Source organism: Calliopsis andreniformis, chromosome 4 (genome assembly GCF_051401765.1).
Source record: "Calliopsis andreniformis isolate RMS-2024a chromosome 4, iyCalAndr_principal, whole genome shotgun sequence".
In the NCBI taxonomy this organism is placed as follows: Eukaryota; Metazoa; Arthropoda; class Insecta; order Hymenoptera; family Andrenidae; genus Calliopsis; species Calliopsis andreniformis.
In genome coordinates this window covers 10789664-10800622 of record NC_135065.1, presented here as the reverse complement: position 1 = coordinate 10800622, position 10959 = coordinate 10789664, and the positions used below count along the sequence as shown (strand labels likewise).

At 41.3% G+C, this 10959-nt stretch overlaps 1 protein-coding gene across 2 annotated transcripts in view; it reads left to right on the top strand.

Moving 5' to 3' along the window:
• The window catches only part of LOC143177853 (14 kDa phosphohistidine phosphatase), a 48839-nt gene extending 40740 nt beyond the window's left edge, over window positions 1-8099 (top strand). For both annotated transcript variants that reach the window (XM_076376107.1, XM_076376108.1), the window contains exons 4-5: window positions 6499-6626; window positions 7908-8099. In XM_076376107.1, the coding sequence (XP_076232222.1) occupies window positions 6499-6626; window positions 7908-8000 (221 nt within the window). In that variant the 3' untranslated portion in view covers window positions 8001-8099. The remainder of the gene's footprint in view (window positions 1-6498; window positions 6627-7907) is intronic.
• The last annotated feature ends 2860 nt before the right edge of the window (window positions 8100-10959 follow it).

Genomic DNA, 10959 nt, shown 5'->3' with positions numbered 1-10959 from the left:
ATTCGAGGGTTTATGAGTTAACTACTGAATAAAATTTTAGAGTACAAGCTTGCTCAGAGATTCGCCTAATCAGGTCTCCTCTAGATCTCAAAAGTGCTTAATCCAAAATCTCTTTCTCTCTCTAGAAAAATATCATATCCAAATGCCCTGAATCCCAGAGTTCAGATCAAAGGAATTAGCCCTAATTCCCCAAATTAATTTCTAGTATCGAGCTAACAATAGACACTCCCTTTTCGATTTTACAAGACGAGCTTAGAACGTCCAACGTGGGACAGTGAAAAGCTCGATCAACCTGCAATATGCATAATTCATCGCTCAAGGAGCGTAGACGAGCCCCCGCGATCAAAGGTCGCGGCATAATGGGAGTGGAAGATAGCATACAAGTGCTAAGCAGGTTGGTGTGCCGATGGGCGGAAGATTAGCTGCGCAAATCGATCTCAAAATTAGATAGGAAAGTTACCAGGATTCTGGAAGTAACTTTATACGTCTCGAGGAGACCCACTAATTCAGGGATTATGTTAACGACATTGTCGAGGATGACGTGCCACCGTTTCAGACGTTTCACTACCGCGTATTTGTTCCACTGGAGACGTTTTGATTGACGCGCGTTTATCGAGAGACTCAACGCGCGGAATCAATAAGATCCTACGTGAATTCGATGTTAGTTCAGCGCCAATCACGGGGACATGTTAATTTATTATCGAGGTCGGGGCTTTGACGCGATTCGAAGTCAGCTTTTGTTGTTGCCCGTGTCGAGCCAGGATCATTCCTCCACGCGTTTGCTTAAGTGAATTGAAAACATTTTCGACTTAATGGTAATAGTGGCGGGATTACACGTTTCAATGATACGATGAGGAGAGGGAATACGAATTGCCAATTAAGAGACTTTTTTACTGAAATGGAAGCTATGGCAGGATTCGGAGAAATTTAATTTGATTTCATTTTCCTTTATTTTATTTTTGCTTCTGTACTCAGATGGCAAGACCTGATATGTAATTTTTTTTAAATATTGGTACGTACTTTTTCATGTAAGTATATCGTGAACTTCTTAACAAACTTCCTTTCATTGGCTCGCCAAGAAAGAAGGAGGACCTTATTGATAAGTAATCGCCTCAGGAAGAAGAATTGCGGAAAATTTCCGTCAGCAGTGTAATTTTTCGCGTCAACTTTCGGCCACGGCAAGAGAGACTTGTCGAAGGGCGAACTTCGAGGCATATTGATTTCTCGCGGCGAGTTTCCCACTGATATTTCATTATCGACTGCTCGTGGTCGAAGATCGCGGACCTCGAAATCCGCTGTCACCACGCCTGCTGTTTGTGATTGTCAAACTTTCCGAGCAAACCGCGCTCCGAGATTAATTTCACTGAAAATTTGTTCGCTTGCCAAATGACGCTCCAAAGTGTCGCTGGTGAGGAGGCTGACAATAAAAGAACGTAAATCGTTTGAGCCAGTTGCCACACCGCCCCCAGGTTTGCATTTTCTGCTGAAGTGTCAAGGACCCAGGGGTCCAGTTTGCCAGAGCTCGACATCGAGGGAGATGATTGACTTTTCATGATTGCAAAATAAGCGAGGAACGAGCTTGAGCATCTGCATGACAGTGGAGCAGCTCTGAAGTGTGTTTGTATATGAAAATGGAAAATGGAACTTGTAGCTAATACTATATTGTGATTTGAGGGGTACTTCATTTGTATGTTCGTTCAGTATTTTTTTCTAGTGAATTCTCATTATTGAATTCTGTTTTTTTAAGTTCTACGTTTTTTCCGTGAACCTTCTTTATTTAGCAGGCCCCTATACAGCGTCTACTATTTTAAAATGCTGTTTTTTCTTTTGACAAAAGAATGCACGAAGTACAAAGTGTATAATGTATAGAATGTATACATTCACGTTTTTTAATAAATGGATTAAACCCAACCACACAGAGTTGCCGCAGTACTTCGCAAGCTGACTCCTTTTTATTTCACCAAAAATAATGAAGAAGAAAATGCAGCGCAATTTTTCTCGTATTCGTTGCACTCAGGGCTCGAGTACTTCGGAGTGAAAAATGATGCAAACATAGGCACGATCTACTTAGCCCAACTCCTAACATTTCCCTTTCACTTTGCAAATCGTTTGCAGAGATCCTCAGAAGAATTCGATTCCCTTCTCCCACGTAATTCATTTCACTCTGACCACCCTCTTGAATTATCGTGACTAGCAAGGAACACGCAGAGGGACCTTTGTTTCACCTTTACCCAGAGGAAACTCAAGGAACGAGGAATTATCTGGGATGCCAGGGTACAATAGCGACTATGGCGATCGATGTCGGCCTGGTCCTTTTTCATCCTTTTTTTCGGCTGTGGGTGGCGGAGGACAGGTGTTCGATTTTGTTGTAAAATATTGCGGCAGGAGATTTCGCCAATCATTACGAAGCCTCCCTGGTTCGAGGGTCGATTGCAGGCGTTCCATCTCGCAAGCTCCAGCTGAACGACGACTCCATCTCCTCGTTGTCTCCCAGCATTCATAACTCACCCTACCCAAGGCAAACACGATTCTTATTCCATTTTTGTCCCCGTCCCCGCTGAAAATACGTTTCCGCACGGGGGAACCACGTCCAATCGTGACGCACATTCTTTTGGTTACGAGATACCTGTTATTTACGTTCTATCCTAAAAGAATTTTGCTCCTCGTGATGAAAGACGAACCTGTGCCAAGCGTCGTCTCTGGCTTTGTAAATGTCGCTGTAATGCGTCTTCTAGCTGTGCTTGCGTGTAACCAGATTTTCCTGCATAAATTCACCGCCTAACTTGACGTTGGAGGAGATCTCCATCCAAGCAGCGACGCTTAATTTAAAATTATTTCAAAGTTCCTGTGCTTTAGTGCTTGGGGAAGGTGTTTCGTATTTTTTATGAAGCTCGTGTGATATGGGGTAATTTCTTATTTGGCTGTAGGGATGATGGGTTCTGGAGGACCTTGGGTAGTATTCGAGTTTTCCTTGAAACTTTGATGATCTTTGGTGTCCTAAGAACCTTACTCTAGGAGCCTAGTAATTTTTAGAAGACACAAATAGTTTGTTCGAGTCTTATCAATTTTAGGCAATTTATTTAATCCTCACAGCATCCGACTGGTGACGAATTAACAGAGATTGACACACGCCCTGCGCACAAATCCTGATCTCCAGTAGCTTCTTACAGCTGTTTGCCTTGCCATCAACTGGATAATCCTCCAATTTCCTTCTGTAAGCCGAAGCAGTTCCTGGGGATCGACTTATAGTCAATCCCCTTTTAATTTGTTAGGAACTGCATCTTCTGACTTTATCGCGGAGCCATCAATGCCAGCGACCGTCTAAAGTGTTTTCCAGTGGTTTCACTCTTGAACTTAAGGGGATATTCTGCTCCACCAAGGACATTGACAGAGATGCTGTACAAAGACACAGCTCGTACAATTTGTATAATTTTCGCGTGAAAAAAATAATTTATATACACTATATACCAGTAAGTAGATCGACAAAAGCTTAGTGCAAAACAGTCTTCTGATTTCCTAAAAAAAATTCCTAAAAAGACCTGTAAAAATGTGTATTCGGACCAGAATACCCTTTAAACTGTTTGACTCCTCGAATTTCGGACAAAGCAGAAATGTGGTCCGATTGAAGCTAACGACCGAATTTTCGCAGCTGAGAGAGTTTCGGAGGAATCCTTTCAAGAGATAACGCGGTGCCAATTGGATAGCTTCGTGGAAACTCCTCGACGAGGAAGAATCTAGCTGTTACTTAATACCAGCAAATACCATTCGGAATTAAATTACAAATTTCCCGCGCTTCCACGCCCCATTGAGTCTTCTATATCTTACTTACAGCCCCTCTGTCGTTCGAGCTCCTTCAGAAAGGGTAGATCGCGTGGACGTTAATCGACCTTGCCCTTCTATGGCAGGTTCTTTTCTAAGAACCCATCGAAGGCAATCCTTTCACGTGCTCACTTCTCTAAATGCCTTTAAAATCACATACTCGCTGCACGCTAGGTCGCAGTGCATTCAACGTTTCTTAAGGCGGAGGGCTTTCTTCCGATCGAAAATAGTTCAAGGTATTCTGGGGATTTTTCCATCGACGAGATTATGTTTTATGGCGCCTGCTTAAGGTTTATCGAAACAGCTGGATTTAATGTCACACTGTCGATCTCGATCGTGAGAGATCACGGTGGGTAACCAGGGAACGATGGATCCAGGGACCGTGAAACCACCCTGCTCGCTACTCCCACGCTGTCGCCTGGTTGGCGGTGCTGGGAGTACAACTTTTGCCAAGGGAGCTTGCTCCTAGCTTATTTTCCTCGGGTCTGCTTGCGCGAACTTTTTAATCTCGTTCCTTTCGACGATCAACCAGCAGCCGTAAGGCTGTACGAAGATCATACTTAAGAGAAATGTATTGAAGAAAGTTAGGGATGTGGGGGAAGAAGTTTGGCAGGGTGTAATGAGATGAACACGAGAGGAACATATTATTTTGTGTGAGCTGATGCTTAGATTGGCTTCTTTTGCAGAGATTTACAAGTTTCTCAAAGATTTAAATATTCACATGTTTAAGTCTCTTCATGAAAAATACTGAGTGTCATACTTAAGCAAAGTTCTTTCCAAGTACTGTAACTAGAGTCCTCCTGGGTTCAGACTTTAAACTCTTAACTTTCACTCCCCACTTAACAGTCCTGAATAGAGCACTTGTAGACTCTAACTCTGTAGTTCTAGGAAGGTAATCCTCATTGGAAAATTTATAGAGATTATGAATTTTGATGCAGTTCTACGTGAACTAAAACTTTCATCACTCGAGCTGCTTCAGGCAAAGAAATACCCAAAGACTCACAGCAGTGGTTAATTAGTGGCTCTCATTAAATCATCATCGAGGATCAGTGCACCTTAATTCTCACATTTCTGGCTGACAATGCTCAGTAGAGGCTAGGTTCGAGGATACCCTTCTCTTCATAATCTGCAATCGCCCATTTGGGATAATGAACTTGAGGACAATGATTATATCGCCCTAATTAACTTCCCTCGACCATTCCCGCGTGGCTTCGATAATTGAAGCATGTTTTCGTCGCGTTCGTCGATCCTCTAAAACTCTGGCCGATTTGCAGCAGAGAACGTTTCTGACAAACTTCAGGAGCATCTCGGTCCTCGCCACGATCCCTTGCAAAACACCGAGGTGTCGATCTGTTTTAACAACCCTTGGAAATAGTCGATGTCAGTGGCTGGGGAAAAGTTTCCCAATCGCAGAGTTGCGCGAAAGTTGCTCGCAATTACCTTAGCTTCGACGAAATGCAATCAGGTGATTCGATTTTACGCTTTATTCGACGTTCCAGTTGGTGGGAGGGTCTCTGCTCGCTGGGACTCGGAGGATCTGTGATTCCACAGCTCTTCGATCTTCTTCTGGCTTTCGTCGATCCGTTTAAACTGTTTAACAACCGGCGAGAGAGCAGTGTATTCTCGTGTCGCGGTCAGTAGCGTGCATCAACGTCGTAAATCTCGCGGAACGAATCTGGGAAATCTTGCCAATAAAATCGACCGCGACTCGCGCACATAAATCAGATCTGCGATGGTGGCCAACACGTTGCGGTGGTTGTGGCTCTTCCTGCGGGGATCCCATCGTCAAATTGGTCTCAAATGGTTTCGTTGTCTGGCGAACGTCTCTTCTAAATGTATCAGTACTTTTTCACCATTTGCAATTGTGTCGAGTGGAAGTATTGTAAAATGGACTTTCATTCAAGTTGACTCCTTTGTTTGGGATCTTCTGATAGAGCTTAGGGTCAACGAAATGGTCTTCTTGGAATTTTAAGAGGATTTTCGTATGAGTGTGTTGAAGAGAATAGGAGGTTTATCATTTTTAGATAGAATTTTCGTAAATAGCATATGCAAATATGTAGATTAGCTTTTCTGTCTAAAGATACGTGATTCGAGTCAGAGCTTCCGGTACAGGAAGCTAGCTCGTGCAGGGTCGAGCTCTTTCACCTAGCAACCGGAAGCCACTCGGCCTTGTACCTCTACCGTGTTTTGCACTTAGCGATTTACCCGACCGTGCTTTTAGTACCCACTGAGAGAGATGCCCCTTTCTCATCGATTTCTGGTAATTTCCAACTAGCAACCCGTCCCCTCATGGGCCATCAGAACCTGTACACACTACATGTTTACAGAGAATCGCCTGTGAACCTAACCGGTGTACACTGAGTACTATGCAACCTTATTTTAATCTTGGCGTAAGAGGCGACCATGTTAGTTAGAGGTTCCCTGTAGACACTGTCAGGTTAGTGCTACTTGAAGATAACTGAAAATTTCGCAAAGATAGAGTAAGGCTGCTAATTATTCTCTCAACTTTTTATATTCATGTATAACGAGTTCTAGCACTATTACAGCGAAAATGTGTCTTATTTTTTTAATAAAATTAAGTATTTTTCGTTTGAAAGTGCAACACTTCGTTCACTGTATTTTTTCCTGTGAATTTACATATTTACGTATGCGTTAAAAGCAAATCCTCACCTGTTTCAGCGGACATATTCAACGAGGCCGAATCAGAATTGAAATCGCTGAGCGGCCTGCGAGCAGAGTGCCTAGGCGGAGGGCGAATCGAGCACGATCCCGACGAGAAGACCATCAAAGTGTACGGATACTCTCAGGCAAGTTACCGAATTAATACGATCCAACAAACTTCCTAGCAATCGTCCGTCCCTCAATCTACCATCTAACCGATTAACGATCTCCTCTCGCGATTCATTTACGCCAGCTCGACGATCGAAACCATCGAGGAACACCGCTGAGTCCTTTCTGCTCGACTGACCGCACGCAATTCGTTCGACGAATTTGAAAATTTATCGCTCCTCTTTTCACAAGTCCCACGTCCCAGGGATCCTCGAGCAGATCGTGGGATACTGGAAACGATTGGAGAGGACGCGTCGTAAACGTCGTAAATCCGCTCCTCTCGAGCTTCCCCGCAGCGGAAATGCAGCGTAGATTTCGTTTCGCCCTGGTCTCCGTATTTACGAGTCGATCACTGCGAAGCGACCGACGCGAATCAATCGCGATGGAAACTGGAGCCGTGTAAAACGTCCGAGGGAATCGAGGCCATGTAACTATGTTATTCTGTTTTTACGTCCCGAAGAAAGTAATTTCGTGGCGCTCGGTTATCGCAGAAGGCTTAGATCTCTGGTTCAAGGTCTCCCTGGAAGAGCAATCGACTGATTGAAAGCCACCCCGTCGGGCGTTCGTTAACTTCTGCGGCGCTGAGGGATTAAAGTTTAGTCAGCGAATTTCGGCCAGCTGCACAGTGGCGATAATTGCCTGGAGACGTTGCTTAAACATTGACTCGCCATTAAGTCGAGAGTAAAAGTTGGGCTGGAATTAAATGAAAATTGGGGAGGGCGAAGTGTGAGAGGTCAGATGGGGTGGAATGAAATTTATAAGGGTAAACTCGGCCTACGATCGCTGGCGGGGCTCGAGCTTCGAACAATTAGCATTTTAAGCTAATTTAATCTGTTCATTGATCATAATTCCCTCTTGATGGAATTGCGAAGCGTTTCGAGATGTGTTCGATTAATAATTAAATTCTCGGGATAGGTCTAGGCGTGGTCTGGTCGTCGAGAGAGCTTAGTGGGTTTAATCACGAAAATAGACGTTTTTTAAGTACGATATCACTAGCGGGATGGGTCGTGAATAAAATTTAAAAACTGCTTTTTTTACGACTCGCACGCGCGCTCACTGAGGCAATTTTAACATAGCTCGCGGTGGTTTCTTTTTCGTCCCCGCCCACGCGCCAGGATTACGAGATTAATTTAAAAACCGATCGTTCTCTGGCGTGTTATATGAACGAGAACAAAGGATGCAATTAAAAAATTTATAACGCACGCGTTTGCGATTTGTGCAAGAGGTTTTTGTTTTATTGTTGGATTTTTTGGTTTCAGGGGTTCGGGAAAGCGGACCACGAGGTGTCTGTGAACTTGCTGAAGAAGAAATATCCTGATTACACTATCACCTGGTCGGATGAAGGATACTGAAAGAAAGGGAGAAGTTTTTGTGTTCTGTTTTAATAAAGTGTGCGATGATAATACTTTTAAGTGTATAAAATAACTTTAATAAACGCTTTTTAAGAGGAATATTGTTTTCATAAGTTCTTTGGCCCTTGATTCTTTAGAGATTTAGTAGAAATGTCAATATATACCCTTTTTTAGAAAGCTATGTCCATTGTTTTAAAAATTACAATTTTAAATAAGCACCTGGAAGCGCACATGGAACTGCTATAGACATCTAGCGATGAAACCTAGAACTAAAGTTGTGTCTTTATGGAGGTGCAAGTGGCGCCATCTAGAATGGGCCAAAAAATTGAGTTTACCCCCGCGCGTCCCTCGCCATACTTCTGAAACATCAAACCGGGGGGACTTTAAAAAATCGCGTTTTTTGCAATTATAACGCAATAATTCCGTTTAAAATCATTGTATAATTAATTATTGGACTCTTATAAATGTTTTCTAAGCGTTTTGAGTGCCTACGTTGTCAATAAAGGCATAAAAAAGCAGTTTTTCAAGACCCCTTACCAATGTGTCAATGTTATCTGAGTGTTTGCTTGCCTTTATAACAATAAATAATTGATTCTACTGTTAAATAACGTCTTAAGGGTAATTGAGGAGCATTTTTAATAGTTCTAAAGTGCAGAAATTGCATAAATGAAGTGAACTTTAACACTCAAGTAAAAAATAACCTGTAAGATATGTTTATTACAGATTTCTCCACTATTCGCTTATTTATTTATATATTTAGCAAGATTTTGTCTGTCTGTAAACAATTCTGAACAATTTTGTGTAGGAATACAGTTAATTTATTGTTTTTTAATCGTTTTAAAATATTTATTTTTTGTGGGGCGCCAGCACCTCTTGATACGGGCCTCAGTGTAATAATGTGGTGGCGCCATCTAGAATCGGCCAAAAAATTCAATTTGCCCCGCGCGTCCCTCGCCGACGGTACGAAACGTCAAACCGGGACGACTGTACAAAATTGCTTTTTTTGCAATAATAACGCAACGATTGCACTCAAAATCATTGTACAATTAATTATTAGACTCCTATGAGTCTTCTGTGTGCATTGTGAGTTTATTTATTAATATAATAGCACGTAAACACTTATATAACCTACTGACATATGTACGGGAGCTTGAAAAACTGTTTTTTTATACCTTTATTTGCAACTTAGGCACTCAAAACGCTTATAAAACATTTATAAGAGTCTAACAATTAATTATGCAATGATTTTGAATTGAATTATTGCGTTATTATTGCAAAAAACGCGATTTTTTAAAGTCCCCCCGGTTTGACGTTTCAGAAGTAGGGCGAGGGACGCGCGGGGGTAAACTCAATTTTTTGGCCGAATCTAGATGGCGCCACCACATTATTACACTGAGGCCCGTATATAGAGGTGCTGGCGCCCCAAAAGAAGAAAATTTTTTAAATGATTAAAAAACAATAAAATAGCTATATTCCTGCACAAAATTGTTCAGAATTGTTTACAGACAGTCAAAATCTTGCTAAATATATAAATAAAAAAGCGAATAATCGAGAAATATGTAATAAACGTATCTTACAGGTTAGTTTTCCCTTCAGTGCTAAAAATCACTTATTTTATGCAATTTCTGCATTTTAGAACTATTAAAAATGCTCCTCAATTACCCTTGTGACGTTATTTAACAGTAGAATCAATTATTTATTGTTATAAAGGCAAGCAAACACTCAGACAACATTGACACATTGGTAGGGGGTCCCGAAAAACTGCTTTTTTATGCCTTTATTGACAACGTAGGCACTCAAAACGCTTACAAAACATTTATAAGAGTCCAATAATTAATTATACAATGATTTTGAACGGAATTATTGCGTTATTATTGCAAAAAACGCGATTTTTTAAAGTCCCCCCGGTTTGATGTTTCAGAAGTAGGGCGAGGGACGCGCGGGGGTAAACTCAATTTTTTGGTCGATTCTAGATGGCGCCACTAGCGTGGTGCTCCACGGTCAAAAATGTAGAAGCAGGGCGACTTTAAAAATCGTTTTTTTGCAATAATAACGTAACAATTCCGTTCAAAATTGTTATATGAGAAACTATTAGGCCTAAATAAATGTTCTAGATGCTTGAATTGCCAATAAACTAATAAATAAACCACATTCATTGGTATTTGTGAAACGTGTATTTAAAGGGTTTTTCAACAATAAATAAACAAATTTGGTACACAGTATTGCTGCATAATATGTTATAGAACCCCTCTCATACCTCCATACTCTTGAATTGCAAATAAATTAATAAATAAACGAGTTTTTCAATCCCTATGTAGTTCGAATGAAAAACGTTAGTTCGAGCATCGCCGCTAGGCGGTGATAGTGTTTCAGTGTCCATAAATTGATCAAAATTTTTAAATGCCTTTTTTACAATAAATAAATGTAATCAGAGCCTCAATATTGTTACAAAACATATTCTAGAGTCCCCTAAAATAGTCCCGTACCCTCAATTCGCACATAAATGAATAAATGAACGATTTTCCCTGATCCTGTATATTTCAAAAGGGACATTGCTAGGCTTTACTGTAAGGTAGAAGTACATTACAAAAAGAACTAATTACTCAATATTACCACCTCCGACAAGAGCGATTTATTCTCTAAAGTATTATTTAATCTTCTTCTCTGCTACACGTACTCATTTACCGACCTACGCCATTCGAATCGGTGCTTCTACTTCTCTGAGAGATGGCCACATCGTCATGACTTCCTAAAGCCCGCGTAGCATTCAAATGATGAATCATCTAACTCAAATCTTCTTGAGGATAATCAGACCTTATATCCAATACATAAAAACATAAAAATCGATTTCTCACATACTTGCAAACCTATCACAATAAACCACTGATCTCTATACCTAGATATACCTGAACGTATAGAGATCAGAGCAACGAACCCATCCCCGATCTTCTTTTTCCCC